Source organism: Manduca sexta, chromosome 27, assembly GCF_014839805.1.
Source record: "Manduca sexta isolate Smith_Timp_Sample1 chromosome 27, JHU_Msex_v1.0, whole genome shotgun sequence".
Classification (NCBI taxonomy): Eukaryota; Metazoa; Arthropoda; class Insecta; order Lepidoptera; family Sphingidae; genus Manduca; species Manduca sexta.
In genome coordinates this window covers 15,318,431-15,340,825 of record NC_051141.1, presented here as the reverse complement: position 1 = coordinate 15,340,825, position 22,395 = coordinate 15,318,431, and the positions used below count along the sequence as shown (strand labels likewise).

Here is a 22,395-nt window from a genome sequence, read left to right as displayed (position 1 = left end):
AACGTTATAGGGTGCCATCTTTAAATCGATGTCATTTAACTGTCAATTGCGTGATGTAAACTAAATAGCGTCTTCTGATTGGTTGTTGTGTAGGGGCCCCGCTGAGTAGGGTAACACATTATTTTAATTTGGGGCCACTTTGCGCATATCGCCCATTGTGACAGTGATTCTGGGGTTGCCTCTATGGCTGCTAGTCATTTTTAATCGCAGTCCATTATTATATCATTGTTTGTCTTTTTCTTTTGCATTTTGGATTTTTCTATTGTTGACTTACAATGGAATATTATAAAACACTGACCGCACATTGGCGATATTATAAGCACAAAATATACAACACAAATAAAAAAAAAGGTTTAAATAAACATTTTATTCGTTAAATAATTATGAAAATTATATAATTAACCAATAAATCGTACATCTCTAACAATCAAATGCATCAGAGTAAAAAAAACATCAACATTATTTCTGTAATTTTTGACGACGTAGAAACTGAACGGACTGAGCAACATGCGGAAATGAACCACTCTGTACTCTATAGGAAGAAACATAGGGTTTACGCGACTAATATTTATGTCCTTTTTACAGTCTAGGGCGTAGACATTCTATTCATTTGTGAGTAGGACGATAACTTGACTGAGGCTAGTAAATACTATTGATATTAAACGATGGAGTATCGTCAAAAAATGTCAAAAATAATTTATGCAACTTCTTTTCAATCATACAAGCGAATATACTAAGCGTACAACTACATTAATGTAAAGTCTTTCTTTACTAACAAAAAAACATTCATATTATAATATGACAGTATACTGTCACACCGTTGACTAGGGTCAATTGCCTACCCATTACAATCACGACTAGGTGCCTAACACTGAGAATTCAAAAAATCTAGACGTATAACCAGGAGCGGATCTAGTTTGATCTATCATCTTGAAGTGCTTAAGTTAAATGACTCCATTTTTGGAATTTTTACTATGGATTATTAAGTAAAAGTTATTAAGGAATATTTTCCCCCAGTCTCCTCGGAGTTACACCAACCTCGCTAGATCCGCTGCTGGGAACATTAATTAAATAAAGTGTGTGACTATCTCGTTATTTATTCTTTGGGTAAAGCGCTATCACTTTTCCCCCTAGAGTAGACCCTATAAGCCGATTTCGAGCCCAACATTCTATCGAGGAGACTATGTTTCGCCCGCCGCCTCAAAGCCAGTACTTCACGACACAAGTCGTGAAAGACATCCCCAACCGGATGCACCTGTTCCGCGGCAGCCACCTCCGCAAAACCACATTCGAAATCTTTAGCTAAGATCTCACCCTCTTCCGGACTCACCTGTAAAACAAAACTTGTAAATACCAGGACTAACATGGACCTGAATTAAGGTACACTTCCACCACGACGCAGTAGCTTCATTGGGGTAATGTTTGAACCAGTTCCAAAAATAAATGTCTTCGTCGTATCTTGCTAGACTAGAAACCGAGCGAGCAACCTCCTGATATAATAGTTATGATTTATAGACATCTGGTTTCCGTCATCGAAGAATGCATTGTGATAAAGATGTGATATGTACACGTAGTAAATAAATCCTGTAAATAATACGTGTCGTCGTCCAAACGATTTTTATACAAAAACGAAAATTCTTTTACACGTGACCGAACATACGTTTGGCACATGCGTTCAATTTAAAATGGAAAATCTGGATATATCACATTACAATACATTTCGGTTCGTAGTAGCATTGCCATCTATCCCCGGATAACAAGCATGACAGGGGACAGCCGAATAAAGAAAAGCGAATCATTCAATATTATATTCCTATTGTTGTTAATAATAATTTCATGCATGTGTCATACTTTCTGACAACGTTTTGTGTGGAATTATTGTTTTTAATTATACCTTAATAGTTTGTTAAACGATTAGTACAACATATCCCGTTGTTATTTTGTCTATGGCATACCTGCCGCAAGTGTACCATATCAGCCTTATTGCCAACCAGTGTTAGCGGTATCTCGGGCTGGAGGATCTGTTTGGCTCTGCGGACATAGTTGAACGACTCTCTGTCTGTTATGGAATATACGAGGAACAAACCATCCGCCCACTGGGCTATGTCGCTAGATGGTAACTCGTCTATGCTCTGGAAAAGAAACATCTGGTAAAAATAACAGCCAATTAACCGTGTTTGCAAAATTAAAATAACATAAATAGTTGTAGTTAATTGCCGACCCTGCAACAAGTTTTGGGTATAATCGAGGTTCTAGTACGATGGTGGGTGCAAGGACGACGTTGAGTTGAGGCGAAGGTGTCACTAGACTGCATTCTGAACAAATATAATATAATAAGTTATATTAAACTATTTAAGCAAGTCCACGTCTCGATTTCTGAACATATTATATTATTTAATTTCCAATGGGGAGAGAAAATAGAGCTTCTATAGCGTAAGCCCGATCTTTGCATCATCTGTTTCAACTTCCCTAAGGTTATAGTCATGACACCAACAAAAATACAAGTTACTGAGAAATGAAATAAGCGCAGAATTAGGATATATACTTAACTCTAAACAAAAGATAACCGCCGCACCATATGCAGTTTTAATATTATCTATGGAATACAAATTTTAATATTTATGTAGTGATCGAGCTGTTTCCAATTCTATCTATCTGTATTAAACTAAGGCACTAATTAATTATTTGCTTTAAAGCTTTGAAGAGCACATTGAAATTATTTCAATACATTTAGTGAGATGAACAAACAAACTTACAAATAAAATACATAGTATGTCTCATGATTATAAGATATGTATGAAATTATTTCTTATTTAAAAGTTGATTAAATCAGTCGAGTTAAAGGAAGTCAGGGAGAAAACAATGGGAGCTGCTCGCTCGACTGTTCCGATTAAGCTACTCCGAAAAGGACGATAATGGGAATGGTCGGTCTACAGCTGTGCTAGACGCCAAAAGCATCCTTTAGAGTTCGACATCATCTTAGCCTTGTACAGAAAGGGACCGCAAAACAACTATTCACCCTTAGCAGTGGTAGCGATACTGCGCTTTTCCTCGCACAAAATAAAGTTGATTTTATATTATAGATATTTAATGAACAGTATAACACGTTTAAGACGATTTTAAAAAGACCCCGCCAAAATGCGTTACGAGAAAACGTATAATGCGGAAAAGGGAAAAATTTAACGAACTATGTATTAATTTTGTGTAAGTGTCGAATTATACGTTTATAAAGTTGTTAGAGTTATTATAATGTATATCATGTATTTGTAAATTGCGTTACATCCTAGTGTAATTATTTATAAATATATTAAGTACTTAACAAAAGTGTTCATCTAATGCTAACTAGTTGATGAACAAAGGCCAGTCATCCAATCTCGAGATTGTTAGTTGATTATAGGGAGCAGGCAGGGATTATTTACAGGGATTTACAGGGAGCGATCTTAGGTTCTTGAAGAGACGTGAGTTTTTCGTTATTGCAACCCCTAACTCACTTTACTTTTTGACCCACAGTAAGGTGTTCGAATGTTGTAACCAAAAAATATAAAATTGCTCCAGGAGAAAGAACAGTTGGCAAAAATATTTATAACATACATTTTTTAGTTTTAAATGTATTGTAAATATTTTATTATTGTCATTAAATTTTAGGATTTTTAATCTGTCACCCTCGGGGCCTAAAACGTCGATGCCGGCCGCCATTGCTAGTGACGTCATCGCACATAAATATTGCATCGTAGCTTATCTAAGTGCTGTGTGATTGTATCTTACGATATTCGAACTGGATAGTAGGTATAATTTATGAAAATATGTCTCAAGTTGCAGGGACTAACTATGTGTATTAAACGTATCCTATTAAGCTGTTTTCATTGTATTTGAAAATAAGGTGGACAATTTCCAAAATGTAATAAAAAATTAAAAATCTATGTTAACTTAGTACAAAAGAAAAGTCCTTTCGTGGTCCGGCTGGGTAAGAACGACTGTAAAGTATACCTTAGAATAGGTATGTATACCTGCTACTCAACATCATAGTATACACTTTTATACTCCTTACCCTTGATTACCACCAGCTCTCGAACATCCGTAGCGTCAAAACAATTTCGGGTCCATTGCCAGTTTTCGCATAGACAAGTGTGAAGAATCTAGTCTCCGGAATACTCGCTGAATAAATGTAATTACGACTAATTAAAACCAACGTTATCGCACTCATGCCCCAGTACGGTAGCTTCAAAATAATTTTACCCAAGAAAAAAAATTGTGGTGGTGTCCCGCAAGAACTTTATTACAATCCCGGGCATGTCAACTCTATCACGATATTGATAAAACTAATAAAAGTTAAAATATAAAGCCTATATAAATACAAAATATGCCACAATTATAGCGGATACGTATAACTTATCAAAAATATTTCGAGTAACATTCGCAATAGTCCTCTAGTAGAATATAAGCATCTCTTATAAAAGATTATACAATCAAGCAGTCAGGCTTGCGTAAGCTTGTGTGATATGGAATGGAAAAAAGAAAACAAAAGCAATTTTATTTAATATCTACTCTGGTTAATGAATTACCTGAAGACGGGTTCTCACAGGGCGTCTTTGACAATACGTTAATAAATAAAACCATCGACGGTTAAGTGACACATTTTCGACACTAAGTTTCATACATATTTAAAATCAACACTGTTTTTCTATCTTTTGATAACCAAATTATTTTTTTCCCAAAAAAAATGACATTTAAGTTAATTAGCATTTCAATTGTCTCTTTCCCTCCACTAACATTGTTGTAAAAAAGCTTTGGCTTTTGTTTTATGATTTTTTAACTCTTCGTAATTTACTGCGAATATGGGGTGTGCGTGAGTATATTTATAACTGAAAATGTGATAATCTCGCCCCCACGAACTCTGTTTACAGTAGTTGTGGTGGCATTAGGACGTGTAAAATTAAGATAAATTTTTATTAATATTTATATTGTCCGAAATTAAAACATTTGTTAAAATCTGCTGTTGGAGCTGCTCAATGTGTTTTTTTTTCGACAAAACACGAAGCCCGTTTCATTTAGTAACGTAATGTCAAAACGGCTTTGTAGAGACTTACTATCTAGTATTATTAACACATAAAATATTTACTTTAAATACTGAATAATCTGTTCATAATCTTACCAACTTCCAGAACTTTGGAACTTTAAAACAACACACTGACCGCACGAAAACTAACTAGAAAGAACCAAGGAACTGAACTGTTATTTTACGATACTTATTGAAATTTAAAATTCCGACCGTTATACAATTCGATATCAATGACGGCGATGTCGACGGAACAAGCAGTTGTCAGAAACTGAGCCGGACACTGCCGCGCCGGACGGAAGCGCGGATGCACACATACAACCTAGATGCATCAGAAGCGATATATCACCTATGTACGTACATTATAATATCTACAAATATCAATATCAAATATTTTACATTGGTAATTAAGATGTAAATCTATCTGATATTCATTAAAGAAGGTAGGAGGTACAAACTATATTATGATATTAACAACACGGGTATCACACACACATACACAAAACATCACGCATTTATCTCCGAAGGGGTATGCAGAGGTAAACAGGTAACCAGGGCACCCACTTATTGCCAAGGGTGTTTCGTCCCATGATGTGATAGGGGGCAAACGTACCCCCTATATACCGGACACAAATTTCAGAATATAGGCTGATACTGAGCAAAAAAAAATACAAATATCACTTTGCCCGACCCGAGATTTGAACCCAGGACCTCAGAGCGCTGTTGTGCCGCGCATGCAGTACAACACCACGGAGGCAGTGTAATTTCTAAAATCAATAATTACAAATTCTATAAATTCGGCATAAATATCACATGAATGCATTGTTACTATTCCTGTTTGTTATTAATATTTTATTGAATCTATTGATATAGAAAAGGTAATGCTCTACCAAGGTTTCTATTGAGAAACCTTCGTAGAGTATTAACTTTTCCAATTAATTAATGCAATGTTTTTTCTCGGAAGAGGCACTCAATCGGTGCACTTAAGTACGAATTACATGTACGTATTTCATTATAAGCAGTGAATTGGAAACAAATTCTAAATTATATGTGTCTTTGAATATTATCTCATTTATCTCGTAAAAATACAGTGGGATCTTTAAACGGAAAAACGTTTTTCATTGATCGGTAGCTGCTCCTATTTATTTTATTTAGGTGGTCATTTAGCCAGCTATATAAGTTCGTTGTGGCCTGCTTTGTATATTCACACAGCAATAGATCAGAATGTATTCTTTGCTTCTAAGGTATCAACTATTAATCATGAGAAGCTCGAAAAAGGGGGTGGAGGTAAGATTTAGTAGCTATTTTAAATACGCGATTATTTAACCGAGAACCGGTACCCGATCAATTATTTGTTTTTCATATAATTAAATCTCTAAAACTACGTATCACTAAAAGGGAAGGTATTAAAAAGTTGCTAAAATCTTCAAGTGATTAATAACTAAACCCTAATATATTCAGGGGTAAAGTACATTTTACAGGCCGTTGGCGATGTTCATGAACATATGTTATAGTCATAAAATTTCGTAATATTCGGAAAAATGCAGTATTTATATGAGTTTAAAACTTTTTAAAATTTTTATGTTGACGGTCCGATCTACGCAGAATGAGCTCACAGTGTCTTGAGGTCTGGCAGCCATTTATATGAGTTTTTAGGAAAAAGCTACCTAACGGGCTGTACGTGTATTGCTAGCTAGGGCTGACGCGTCGCGTTTTAATAAAATCTAAATTATAAAAGATAAACTGTATAGGTACCCCGAAAAAAGGTAATTAAATCTAAGCCCAAAATTGCTGACGTTATATGCGGGGTTCGGGTAAATGTTTATTAAAGAATGTATTTTTTTAATGCGGAGAAACGTTTTTAACATAGTGAATTGCAGTAAGCAATCCTCCCGTCTGTAGCGATGACTGCCTTTGATCAGTAGCAACTCAAATTAATACATAATAATCAATAGAATTACAAATTACTGCGGGTTATTGCGGGGATGTTACGTCTCGTACACAAAACTAGAACACAACGGTAGGCATTAGGTGTAGGTACTCGAAAAATGCTTCTTATGGGCTCTAGAAATTACTTACTGTTTTTTTAATGTGATAATTATCAATTTTTAATTCATAGTTGAAAAATACGCAAAGAAATGATATAAGTGTTATCCGAATGTATAATTAATTATTTCGTTTTCCAAGTAGCCCCATATTTATACAAAAATGAAACATTTCGTTAACTATATTTAATTATTGAAACATCTGACCCAGTTTTTGAAATCGAACTTTATATTGAAGACGGTTAATATTATCAAAAATAATTTAATGATTATTGATTAAACCGTCTTGAATTTAATCTGTAAATGAAAAACCAGCATTTTCCTTACGTACATGAAATTCGTAATTCACTTACATGAAAATAAAAAAGAAATCCCTGGCAAAGAGAATAGACGCTTACGGTAGAGTACAGTAGTCGTAGTCCCATATGCTTTATTGGTATGAGGATATTAATTTAAAATATAACAGTATTTTCTGATTTTATGATGTATTGCAAATATAACATATCTTCTATATATATAAAAATGAATCCCTATTTCCCTTGGTCACGCCATCACGCGTGAACGGCTGGACTGATTTCACCTTTTTTTTTTGTTGTGTTTGTTATTGTCAAGAGAAGGTTCTTACGACAGAAAAAAATAAAAAAAATGCGCGGAAAATTTGAAAATTTAAGAAAACTTAACGAAAATATGAATTTTATATAACTGTAAATTGTTTGAAATTGCAAATTCATAGTTAAGACGGGACAACGTCAGTCGGGTCAACTAGTTATTATAATAGTTTTATGTCCTTATTAATAATTATTTTTTAATTAACTACTTACTTCTTATTCTTTTTCGTTATTTATATCTGAGAAGTAAGTAATTAGATTTAAATTTGTTTTTTCCGTTTATCATAAAAAGAAATGACTTTCAAGTGTTTGATGTGGTATTAAAAACTAATAACTATGGTAATAATTTCTTTTGTATTACTCTTACCTTAAGAGGAATACAAAAGAATATTATAACACGGCATCTATATTTCATCAACACTGGGGTATCAATCTATACTTTTAGTATGACTAATTGACTCATAAATAAATTGCGTATTTAAAAAACGATCGTGATAAAATCTTAGCGATTTATAAGTATCATTCACAAAATTTCCTTTCCTCAATTTTCTATGAGAACACATTTCATCCTGTCTGCTGGCTAGCACCCACCGAAGTGGGGGCGCATAATACATTTTTTTATCGCTTTGAATGGCGAGACGAGGTTACCATTCGCTTCATGGTAAGCGATACGACCGCCCATAAACTGTAGAAACACCATCATACAACTTGAATTACAAACTGTTGTTTGGTATTCCATTGCGCTCGCCATCCTGGGGCCTTATTCTCTATCCCGCACGTTATTTTGACAGTGTGTAACAAGCACGTAACACAACGCATCATGTTTAGGACTATAGAAATTTGGCTTACAGAATAACATTCCATGCACATTTCTCGAAGATAACATGACACGGCCGCGTTACGCGTTTACACTATCATACAGAATTAGGGCCCTGAGAGATGACAGTTAAGTCTTATTGTCCAGTAGTTCAGTGGCTACAAAGTTCTTCAAACTGGAACACAACAGTGACTTCACACTGCTCTTTGGCGGCGGAAATAGACCTAGCGCGGGTACCTACCAGGCGGACTCTCACATATGAGAGACCTACCACCCACAGCACAGGCTTATTGCTTGTGTGACTAAATATGTTAGGTAATTTCTATTATACTCTTATTTTTATATTTTAAGTGTATTTAACCCCCATTAATATAAGTTAGCAATAATCCATGATTATACGGTTAGAAATCTTCCGCTTCGGAGAATATGGGGGAAAAATGAAACCACATCCGATTTTTATGTAATGTAATAAAGAGGATATTTTAGACCGTGTTGCTGTATAATAATAATATAATAATATCAGCCCTGTATTATAGACTGTCCCACTGTTGGGCACGAGCCTCCTCTACTACTAAGAGGGATGAGGCCTTAGTCCAACACGCTGGCCTAGTGCGGATTTATAGACTTCACACACCTTCGAAATTTCTATAGAGAACCTCTCAGGTGTGCAGGTTTCGACACGATGTTTTCCTTCATTTCGATGTTCGAACTTGATTTGCTAGGAAATATTACTGATGATGTACATGACATATATTATATTTTTTTAAGTAACTATTTACATATGTGATGAAGGATGGCGATATGGTTAATTATTGTATTACCGGGCCCATTTTGCATAAATAGGGCTTCGGTCCCTCCATTTCGGATTTCCTTGTTCTAAAACCAATTTACCATAAAATCGATGTCTAGGCATGCCTTCAATTCCAAATAGCAGATATAATGTTAGTATTGGAAAAATAGGTCCTATTTTGTATTTCATTTTTAATGGCTTCAAAATCGATATCTACGAATATCTTCGGTTTAAAAAGTCTAATGTAATAATTTATTTTTATAATTTCCTCGGGCTGTGCTCCGCTTTCGCGCAATGTTATTCATCTCTCCGAAGTCGGAAGGTAAAGTAGTAAAACTTATTTAGCAATATTAAATCTCCTTTAAAATCTTTTTAAAAATTTACCATTAGATCATCATGAGCATATGACTGTTCACTGGTGAATATTAGCGTCTTCTTAATAATTTTCAGACGAACTTTCTAAAGCGGCCTGCATCCAGCGAAAACAACTATATTATTTTAATGTTTTCTTAGTATTAACATTTTTTTTAAATATAAGTTTAACAAGAACAGACGGGTGTAAAGGAAAATCAGCTCGATCACTCCGTAATCCGCAATAAAAGGGAAAAAAAAAGAAAAAGAATAGGCTTTGTTTGGTGCGACCTGAATTTAGAAATAATAAAGTACAAAACACAATAATGGGCTACAATACAAAGGATTATTTTTACTTTCGAGAAAAATAAATTAATTAAAATAATTCCAGTGCTGAATTTGTATAACATACCTTTGGGCAAGTGTCTAAAATTTCGAAAAGTACAGGCTCGCCGTCCAACATAGCTTCATGCTTATATTTGCTTTCTGTAAACAATAAATGGAAAAATATTAAAAGTTATTCATCATATATTTTATTTTAATATACCGTAAAAAACGATAAGTTTAATAAATTTTCACAAAAGCCGCTAATGGAAACGTAGGAGACACAGAGACTAAAAAGTAACATTTTTAATTTAGAATTTGCGTTATTTGTAGAGAACACAAAGCTTGGGAAGATTTTACCTGAGGATTATAGGTAGCGTGTGAGCACACGCTTATGGATCAGTTATTAATATTTTTGCATTGGGATATTCACAAACGATACGTACTATTCATTATGAAACGATTACACCTATTTATCAATGGAGTGCCCGACTTCCAACTAAGGGGTTGGGGAGAGGAAGCCAATATAAAATTTTGATCCAAAGGGTGGCAAAGCGGAAATTTCATATTTCATATTACGTAGTTTTATTTTTTACATTTAGGATATATCATATCGACGTTTGATAGGCTAATTCACTTAAACGACATTTTTATTCGAAAAATTTTAGCTAGGTTAAAAAAAATATAGAAAAAAGTGCTGATATTAAATATGTATGAAATTTTGCGTCGCAAAAACATTTCGCTTAATTCAATTACCCTTCCAACTATCGATATGCACAAATTATAATTACTAGAGCTCTCTATGTTGGAACGATTAAATGCTATAACACTGCATGGTCATAACATTACGCGTGAAACAAACCATCTACTTAAAATTACTTTTCAACAGAAGACAGTTAGAGAATCATGACTTTTTTTGATGATTACAATTACAATTAAGTTTGTTGATAATTTTGGCGGGCGAGAGCAAAAAAAGGTTCACGAGAAGCTCTCAGCTACTTTCCCACGCAACAAATACGTAAGGACATAACTCCATTAAAAAAAATAGAGAAAGCCTCCCTAAAAATGCAGCTGTCTACAACCCTCAGCTCGACTACGCTACGCCGCTGCTTGTGTATTAGATGCCTTACCTTGCTGATGGTCGTACTCTCCGATATAACGTTTGGTGAGGAAGCGGACCGTGAGTGCTGAAACAAGTACAAGGAATTGTTAACACGACAAAAAAAATACAATAATTACATTAAAATACATTGTCGACAGAAGTGGACCGAGAGTTGGGTAGGCCTTGGGCTAATTATATTTTCTGAGTCTGCCTAAATGAACAAATAAATGCCATGTTGAAATAAACGATTTTCGATAATAATGTAAGGACAGAATATACGAACAAAACGGGGATATAGAGACTTTCCCGCCCTCACACCCACCACTACAAGTCCTGTAAGCCAGGATCAGCAGTGGCATTAATTGTCCACTTCCCTCCATAGCAATACGAGAGACAAAATAAAAAGAAAAAGGGGATGACAAAATATATTATTTTTAATAAGAGACACAGAAGCAAAAACTATATATATTGTCGTCAATGAGGACCAGGGGGGTCTATCAATCGACGAGGCAAAAAGCTCTTACATAGGATCCGCGGTTGGTTGTCGATACTACCGCGTCGAATAATATGTTTTTCTTTACACTGATTAGATTACTTTTAATGTGATTTGCATATTTTTTTTTTAAGATTTACGAATGATATTCAATACAATAGATATTGTTTGTGATAGAACTACTACTAATGCCAAGTCTGTGCTGAAAAAAATAGGAAAATCTGATTATTTGTGCTTACAGTTACAAAATACAGTACAAAAACGATATTATTAAAAAAATGTCCTCAATATTTAGATATCGATGACACTTTTATAGAGGTCGTTTATTATATATTTAGAACTAATAGCACCCTTTGACACATCATCTTAAATTTGTCGTATCATCTATGGGACGTCTTGGGTCGTTCATTACATTTCATCAGAAATGTCCTTTTTAATTGTAGCCGCTAGTTTTACGAGGTATTCTTTAGTTAGAAGACTATCGTTATATATTTAACACCGTAAATTTTAAGCGATGTTTAAAATCGCAAAGATCGAGTTTCCCAAGCAATGTTTTCTGTGTTAATAATCAGGGAAATCTGAGTTCTGCAAATTATGAAGTTTTTCAGGCTTTGTGGCAAGTCGCATATGTATATAATTATTTAATATTGCCGCTAGATTATACATTTGGTAGTTCTTGCGCAATATAGTTATTGCTGCAAGAACTTGCAAGTCCAAACTTAGGAATAAATATATCCGATATTTCGGATACTATTGCGTCTGTGAGCGTTAAGGTTTTAGTAAACAAACGTTTTGGAATTATGAGTGTGTAGCGACGATCAGGATGGACGTATACGAAATAGTCGAGAAAAACGTCAAAGCTGCTTAAATAAGGATATAAACAAAACTTAACATCAGATTATAAGTATGTACATAATTTACACCTCTACTGCGCCGGATAGGAATTGTATAAAACAATTAAAATCTTCACTTCTAACTGTTCCAAACCCAACCTAAATTGGCATGCACAAATTCCTCTCAGTCCATTCTTATTTTCGTCCACACACTACATTATTTTGTCTAGTATTTTAAAAATATCAGCGGTGCGCAGAAATGTGGGCGGTATAATAGCCAGTCGTTTCGGCAGAACACGCCGCGTTCTTGGCCCACCGCCGCTGTCAATTCGAAGGAATTTATAACTCGTCACTTATCGGCCGCGTCGCGCCGTCGTGAGGTGCATTGGCCTTCAGTTTAGCTAAAAATGTGTCGATAAGAGTTGTTGAGTAGCGGTTTAGGGTTTTGTTATCCAAGATTGTAAAGCCTTCCTGCTGTGATAGCTAATTTGTGTTATAACCTTGGTGGCGTTATGTTTTGCGTGCGCGATACGACTATTGCGTTGTGGTCTCTGGTTGAAATCCCGGGTCGGGCAAAGTGGTATTGAGATTTGTAGTCAGTATCAGTCTGGAGTCGGGAAATGGGCCTGATAAATAGCATTAGGATAACCCCTTGTCACATGGGACTTAACATAGAAGGCGAAAAATGGGTGCAATATGAATTATTAATTCAGGGAATTTCTCAAACAATATTTAATATAATAAAATATTACTTAGGAAATTCCTTAAACAAGAAATAATTTTACTCATTTGACAAATATTTTTTATCCACATCCAGGTTTACACTTAGACTCGTGTTTTATATTTGAGCGCCACTCCGTACACAACGTAAAGCATCAATATAGACACCGTACTAAAATCAGTTTGAATTAATGACAGTTCAATTCAGTTGAACACAGTGAATGTTCGAAACGCCAAATCTAGTACGTAGTACATATATATCGATGCTTATATATTTTCGTAAACAAAGATATTTTTTATATTGATTTTAAAAGATTTGATAAATATAAAACATAGTATAAAACGCTTTTATTGTTTAGGCGTAAAGCTTCCCAATTTTATATTTACAAACTATGCTAAAATGTATTTTGGGAGTGTAAAATTTATACAGCTTATAAATAGAGGCAGATTCTAATTGGCATGAATTTTTGAAATGTAATATGAAATAAATATTTTATGGAGAAATGAACCGTCAAAATGGAAATCATTTCAACGTGTATTTTGATTAAATAATCCGCTGTAAGCCCCACCCGGTATTATACAATTTAGTAATGACACAGACATGAATCAGTGCCAATTATTTTTAATCATTTTTTGCATTATAATTTATAAAGTCCCACTGGTTCCGATGGCGACGCATTCGAGACATTCGAATTGAACGCATAATAATTAAATCTGAAAATGTGGAACTAGTTGAGTTGCGAGTTTGTGCTACGACCATCGGTGTGAGGTCCCGGATTGTAATCCCCGGCGAGATAAATTATATTGGATTTTTCTGCTGTGTATCAATTTGGTGTTTGATATTTGCACCCGATGTAGTGATAGGGTTGCCAACTATCACATTATGAGGCAGAATACACATGAAAATGGCGGAAAATGGGTGCCTTGGTTGCAACTCCGCCTACCCTACGGGGTTTTCCCGGATTTATAGCCGTGAAGTATGTTTGTTACATTGAAAGGAACATGTTCGCAAACAGAATGTCTTGTATTATTATATTTCGATTTACTACTACTATACTGCAGTGGCAAGCGCAAAAGCGGTATTTCAGGGAAACCATATTTCGAGATAATCGAAGTTATCTAAATATAGTTTTATAGTTTTGTATGTAAAACTTAGATAGGGAAACTCTTTTGAGTTTTTTTTAACAAGTTCTAAACATGATACCGTAAGTGGGTAAGTTCATTGGATGGCTATTTCTTTAAGCTATCTGACGACATAAAAATAAGATTTTGATTTTATTTTGAGATACCGCTTTAAAGGTAGCACGGCAGTATACATCAGTAAAAAAATCACTGCTTTTGTTAACTAGCATAACAAAACCGCACAGCAATGTCGTATAAAGTCCGGTGGACCGAGATATACTGATCGATAGCGACCACACGATGTTTAACTCGCTATAGTATCCCACGAAATTTGTATTCCGGGATCAACCATAGTACATCGGATTCCAACAGGCTGGCATAATTGTGTCGACTTCCGAGATATAATCATGTCTCGTCAGTCGACATTTTATTGGATCCTACTCCACTTACAGGTGCATGTACAACAAATACTGAATTTAGAATATAAGAGTTTATCAGGCTAAATATTGTACCTACTCAAAACAACAAAACTTCGTATAAATATTATATGTCTAAAAACAAACATTGTCAGATGCAGCCCACATCCAGCGTGTTCTGGACATATCAAATCGATAATATATAATTATACGTGATCTGTCTTAGCTGTAAACTTGTTTAGCATTAAGAGGTGCTTAATTAACTGAAAAACATCACCGGTTTCCTAGTTTAAACCTTATTGATTGGCAAAATTGGTATTTTGACTTACAGCTGGTCGAGTAAACTTGTGTTTTAACTAAACATAGCATTGCGAAATTTTTAGAGGTGAAACTGAATAACTACTTACTGACACAATAAACTTTAACTGAAACATTTCTTTTAAACTCTTGTATGAGTACATACCAATAAAAGCGGTCGGATGGGGCGACATTGTCACTTTTATTGTCGGAAAAATACAAAAAACCCCCTTAATAAAAATAAACAAAAAAACAATGCGATATGAATTTATTGGATACACAAAAGAAATGCAAATTTAATCAATTATCCCTTTTCTTATTATTATGAAAGTCAGGAGGACAGTGAGGATTTATTTTTTAATAGCCGCTACGAGGAAACACTTGGTTAGATATATTTCTAGATCGCATTTTAATAGCTATCCGAGCGTTAAAATGATTATCTTGTGATTCCCTGACGGACTTATTTCAGTTCATAGACAGATATACTTAGTCTGGCCATAAATACTGTTACACTTAATTATAAAAAAATATTACATTTGAATTTCGAATCTGTCATTTTTATACGATTGTTCATTGTGTTTTCTCATTTTGGCGCCAATACATTGTAAAATATTTTGCGATATTAAAATGGTGTGGGGTGATAAAGAGAACCGAATCGCTGTGATAGCATTACACAAAGTAGGTATGGAGCCAAATGCAATTTTTAAAACTCTCCATACACTTGGTATTAGTAAAATGTTTGTGTACCGGGCTATTAATAGGTACAATGAGACCTCCTCTGTTTGTGACAGAAAAAGATCTGGCCGTCCACGTAGTGTTCGTACGAAAAAGGTGGTCAAAGCAGTAAGGGAAAGAATTCGAAGAAATCCTGTCCGAAAGCAAAAGATTTTATCTCGGGAAATGAAGATAGCACCTAGAACCATGTCGCGTATTTTAAAAGATGACTTAGGACTTGCAGCCTATAAGAGACGCACTGGCCATTTCTTAACTGATAATTTAAAGAAGAATAGGGTGGTAAAATCGAAACAACTACTGAAGCGGTACGCAAAGGGAGGTCACAGAAAAATTTTGTTTACGGATGAGAAAATTTTTACAATTGAGCAACATTTTAACAAACAAAATGACCGTATTTATGCTCAAAGCTCTAAGGAAGCTTCCCAATTAGTCGACAGAGTGCAACGTGGACATTATCCGACTTCAGTGATGGTTTGGTGGGGTGTTAGCTATGAAGGAGTGACTGAGCCATATTTTTGTGAAAAAGGTATCAAAACATCGGCACAAGTGTATCAAGATACCATTCTTGAGAAGGTAGTTAAGCCCCTTAACATCACCATGTTCAATAACCAAGTATGGTCCTTCCAGCAAGACTCGGCGCCGGGTCATAAAGCTCGGTCCACGCAGTCTTGGTTGGAATCGAACGTTTCGGACTTCATCAGAGCTGAAGACTGGCCGTCGTCTAGTCCCGATCTTAATCCGCTGGATTATGATTTGTGGTCAGTTTTAGAGAGTACAGCTTGCTCTAAACGCCATGATAATTTGGAGTCCCTAAAACAATCTATACGATTGGCAGTGAAGAATTTTCCCATGGAAAGAGTGCGTGCTTCTATTGATAACTGGCCTCATCGTTTAAAGGACTGTATTGCAGCCAATGGAGACCACTTCGAATAAGCTTTTTATATTTTTAATTGTTTTATATTTATGTATTAAACTGACACACTGTAAAAGTAATAAATGTTATTTGCAGTTAACAATTTTCTTTTTTCTTTATTACAATATTTATGGCAAGACTAGGTATAATATAGTACTGTACTTGTTCGTCGAAACTTCTACATAACGTCATTTGTAAAATAGGTCATCACGCATTTTTAGAATTAAAAGTAGTTGGGATTTGATTTAAATAAATTGAATAACTGTAAGTTCTAATAGTTAGCGGCGATAGCCTAGTTGGGTGTGGAACGGACTGCCGAGACGAATGTCCGCAGATTCAAATCCCAAGGGCACACACCTCTGACTTTTCTAAAAAATCATGTGTGTATTCTTTGTGAATTTATCGTTCGCTTTAACGGTGAAGGAAAACATCGTGAGGAAACCTGCACATCTGCGAAGGTCCTCTATAGGAATTTCGAAGGTGTGTGAAGTCTACCAATCCGCACTAGGCGAGCGTGGTGAACTAAGGCCTAATCCCTCTCAGTAGTAGAGGAGGCCCGTGCTCAGCAGTGGGCAAGTATATAATACAGGGCTGGTATTATTAAGTTCTAATAGTAAAACTGAAAACCTCACATGTAATCTATGTTGGCGCAAAGCATGATGCGTCTAGTATAATAGCCGTCTGCCCGGCAATCATAATTGACAACATTTCAAAATGTAAATGTGCCTAAAACAGAAATACCGTTTTTGAATTTTTCTATTCTGAGTTCGATTATGAATTTATAATATTTTTTTAATACGAAGAAAAAAATTTGGAACCGAATAGTGCTTAACGATGTCATATGTACGGTTGGATGAAGTAGTTACTTGGACCGCGAGAGAGCGCAGTGGATTATCAAACCATACTTTGTAATTCAAGGTGTTGGATGGTGTTTCTACTGTTAATGGGCGGTCGTAATACTTACCATCAGGCGAACGGCATGCTCGTCTCGCTATTCAAATCCAATAAAAAAATGAAAACTACAGTACTCGCTAATACTTAATATTAAAATTCCATCCTTGATTATCATTTTAAACTTAAGAACATTTTATTTAAAACGAAAAACAATACCACCAATAAAAAAATCAGCCACATAACAATTATGAAGTCTAACAGCTCATACAGAATCAACACGTTACAATACATATAACGTTATGAGCAATGCGAAAAACATCCCGGATCGAGTAAGAGATGAATGGCGTGAGAATAATTTATTGGCCACTCGAGAAGTGAAAATATTGTAGAAGCGCCAATGACAGACCTCATCAAGGTTACACCGACATAGCTTTTATTTTCAGAACTCTCGTTCCGCATAATCGTAATATGGGGGAACAGATACATACAAACCCGCATCATACAGATATTTTGGTTTGTAAGCAGTGGAGACATGTTATATCAGTATTCAATACTTTTCACTCTTACCGGCACACTAATAAATTATGTATACGTTATAGTCATTCAGTATTTTATCTTGATATATTGAATGAGATTTACCGTCATAGGAAGCAAGACATAATGTAAACTGTGACAAATGTATACCGCGTTTATTGGTTAGACCCTATAGTCTAAGCAAGTTATAGGTTGGTTAATAATGGTGGGACTTTCATAAAAGCCGTAAACCCGGATTACTTTATATTATTTACTCCGTAGGTACTTCTGTGTTGTGGATAACTTGGATGCAATTTAAAATAGTTAAACTGTTTTAAAATATAAAATACAATGCGCTATGACAATTCTTCGGAATCCTCTCGTTTCTGCGTAGTTTTCAGTGCGATTAATCAATCCAGCGGAATAAATAATATTTTGTTGAATAAAAATTATTTTACTCATGTAAATTTATAAAAAATATCTCGAACAATAATATTACCACGATAAATCAACAGTGTTGCGTAAAGAAATAATATTACTTGTAAGAGCAATTGAATTTTAAATATTTACCTTTAATTCCAGAAACAAAAGTATATTTTATGAAACTATCTCTTTAAAACACAGTTAAAATAGACAGCATAAAGCATTGTTGTTATTAAAATAAAAATATAGTGCGATTTTGTTGCAGATTCTATATTATAATTTTCTCTCATTAAAATAGGACGAGGAGGACAGAAGGGAAATTTATAATATAAAAACCGCGATCAAACCCACAAAATACTTAGTTTTATTTTAATGTCCAACATTCGCGTAAACAGATAAAATCATTATGCATCGTTTTTATATTACCAAACAGTGATTTGTAACATTTTGTTTGCCTATCTAACATGATAATCTATTGAACTTTAAAATAGCTTATAGACATAACAAAAATACAAAATGGAAAATAAATATTCCGCGCCTGACTGACACAGTTGTTGGTTTCAAACCAACTAATTACCGCCGCTCAATCGCGTAGGCGAAAAAAAATCTACTTGCATTTATTTCAGATAGCCAATGATTCCAAAGCAACAGATCAAGTTAATCATCTGAATGATAGTCTATTGTTTTGTATGCAAAGTTGTATGCACGTTGCAATTTGGATCGCACAAGCTCTAAAGATTTATCTACGATAAATTTGCAGATCTTCCTTATATTATTTGATGTCATCTTGGTATTTGTCTTTACCTGCTGTGCCAAAGTTTAAGTGGAGTAAAACCGAAATAAGGGTATATTAGTTTAGTATTCATTTTTTTTATCTTTTTTATTGCACTTGAATGCCGAGCATGCTGCTCGCCTGATGGAAGTGATACTACCGCCCATAAACAGAAGCGATACCACACTGAAATTAAAATTACTAAGTAGTACGTAACACTTTAAAATGTTATTTTTTTTTAAACTCACGGACAATGACCACACTCCACGTGATGGTAGGTGGAGTGGAGTCCAATAGAATGTCGACTGACGAAAGGTGCTTACCCCTCGCCAGTCGACACAACTATGTCGGTCTGTTGGTACTGGATATACACAGGCTGATCCCTGAAAGCGGTACACTTAGGTACGTGGGCCACTATGGCGGGTTTTAACATCCATACGATGGTCGTTATCTGGGCGGATATAAATTATATCCTGCCGCCAGCAAAGTCAGTAATTACCGGCTACATTGACTTCTAAATAGAACCGGAACAGTGCATGTACCATCGCTGCTTACTGGTTGAAATAGACACTGCGGTGGTTCTTACCTTAAGAACTCCACGCTTACGAGACACATACCACGTACATACGTCATGTGTTTCAATATTAAAAAAGTGACAAAGTTTGTACACTGTTATATCTAAAACAACTTATCCGATTCTAAACATACTTTTACTAGTGGAGAGCTAAATGGTCCGTGAGTGGTTTCCGCTACCTCTTATCTCGAAGACGGTCTTCGAGTATAGTTATGAGAAAACAAGTTTCTTAAAAATATAAAATGTGTTAAAACGATTCCAATCGCGTTTTGGATCTATCATAAATAGACAAATCATAACATATTTTTGACATACTAATGTATATACAATTCAATAATTTTTATTGTTTCATCCTAGAAATAGTAATGAAAATTCAGATTCGTTTATTGAAAACGGTTGTAGGTCGATTTCACGCAACATTGAAATAATACCTGTGCAGGATAAGCAGATGGAAACAAACTAGCTGCTAGTGACAGCTGGTAATTATAGTTGAACGTCAGGGGGAACAGCTTCGGTGGTGTAGATGTATTGCGTACGGGATCCGACTATCGCGCTGGGGCCTCGGGTTCGAATCTCGAGTCGGCTAGTGGTTTTTTGTCTAGAGTGGTGTCCGGCAAATGGCATGCGGTTGGGTTTCTATTACATCAACTTTGACATCCTTTAAACCAGTCTTAACTGAATATTTTTGACAAAACGTGTTTTGTCTAGTTAACACTAGTTTTCACTGATAGTAATTTTTTGCTGTTGTTCATTCTAGTTTTAACCAAGGCATTTAGTGGAAATTAGTTTTAACTAGGAAAAATGCGTTGTAACTGAAAACGGGTTTTGACTGTAACATATCCACGTTAGTAAGATTCATTGGGAGTGTACAGAGTGGGATGTTTACACCTAGAGAAGTGTCTCAAATGGATGAAGTTGTTGACCATTGATTTAAGCTAATAAATATGCTATTGTAAGGCTTTTGGCTCAATTGGATGTAAGAATTGTTGGATAGTATGATACTTTACTAATAAGATATTTCATGTTAACAACATTTTCATTTAAATAAACTAAAAGCTAGCTCTCTTATTATTATAATATTGCACTAACTTTTGCTCTCGACTTTGCCCACATAAAAGTTTTTCCGGAATAAAAATTCCGCTATATATTGTCCTGGGATGAAAATAAACGTTTATTATTATTATTTATGTCTTTCCTAAGGTTAATGATTTCTTAACGCGAATGTTAGACATTAAAATAAACCTATTTTTTAATATATTCGCGGATTTTGTATTATAATTATCTCGCGACCTTTCGAAGACTTTGCAGCCTTAATAGTCATAGAGCGGACTGCGGCGTTGGTCGTCCAAAAAGTCAAAATTGCAATATCTACCTAACTTTTTTTTTTATTTTTTCTGTTGATGGTTCGATTTACAAAATTAGTGCCTTTTAGGTTCAGATTTAATTAAATGCAGAACAAGATCCTAGGGTTCTGCATCAACCATCTTGTGTATTGAAATTTTGAAGTTTTTTTTTATTTCAATATCGTCACGAATCATCTCAGTTAGGAGTCACTATTCATTGATAAGGGTTTGTGACTTGTCTAGTCACAGATAATGTATGTACAACTGCAGACTTCGTAAAACGTCAGTGTTTATCATCAGCTATTTATTCTTTTACTTCGGCTGATTAACTATTATCATTATATTACAAGCACGGATCATCGTTCGCACTAATACCTCAGGTTTTGACACCAATTATAACTTTTAAGAAATCTATATCAATCATCATCATCATCGTCAGCCCGTTGCAGGCTACCGCTGGACATAGGCCTCTCCCAAGGTACGCCACAGAACCCGGTCTGCTCCTTTATGCATTCAGTCGCTGCCGGCCCTTTTGTGTATATCATACCGGCATCTGGCCAAAAGGCGTCCCACGCTACGTTTGCCAAGACGTGGTCTCCACCCCAGGACACGCTTAGTCCAGCAGTTATCTAATCTGCGACATATGTGGCCAGCCCATTGCCAGTGCAACCTACTAACTTTCAGATTTATACATATTATATACATTTGTAGGTAAGCCATGAAAACTAAATTGCAGATTAATAATTATTATACTTTAACGACTAATAATCTAAAAGTCTAATAATCCAAAAACATTCTAGAATTAATATATTACTATTAAAAATAGTAGTATACTTTAATTTATCATTAAATAAAATATTTAAGAAATACGAAAAGACGCAGCAAGACGACTTCCAATTAGCAATTCAATCGTCGATACAGATTTTTTTTTTGTATTACAGAATGGATCTGTTTCCTTATGAACTATGTAGTTAGCCACAGAAGTAGCTGAATGAGTTGAAAACTTAATTTATACGGTCACAATATTTTTAATGCGATTTGAAATTTTTGTATATTTTTAGTTAGTTTTGTGCCTAACTACACTTACACAAGCATCCGATTTAGAAATGTTTTATAAGAACTGTCTGCCGTCGGAATATTTACGAATTTTATAGAGTAGATCAACAGGTATTTCCACGTCGCTGACCTTACGAAGATGTAAGCTCGGCGCGACAATAGGAATTCTTTTCATATTTTTCCAGTACATTACACTAT

At 35.0% G+C, this 22,395-nt stretch overlaps 1 protein-coding gene across 1 annotated transcript in view; it reads right to left on the bottom strand.

Moving 5' to 3' along the window:
* Positions 1 to 517: 517 nt before the first annotated feature.
* Positions 518 to 22,395, bottom strand: part of LOC119190834 (ras-related and estrogen-regulated growth inhibitor-like) — a 37,209-nt gene continuing 15,331 nt past the window's right edge. The window contains exons 2-5 of the mRNA XM_037443876.1: positions 11,122 to 11,178; positions 10,080 to 10,153; positions 1,956 to 2,132; positions 518 to 1,330 (exon numbers count right to left, since the gene is read on the bottom strand). Of these exons, the coding sequence (XP_037299773.1) occupies positions 1,097 to 1,330; positions 1,956 to 2,132; positions 10,080 to 10,153; positions 11,122 to 11,178 (542 nt within the window). The 3' untranslated portion in view covers positions 518 to 1,096. The remainder of the gene's footprint in view (positions 1,331 to 1,955; positions 2,133 to 10,079; positions 10,154 to 11,121; positions 11,179 to 22,395) is intronic.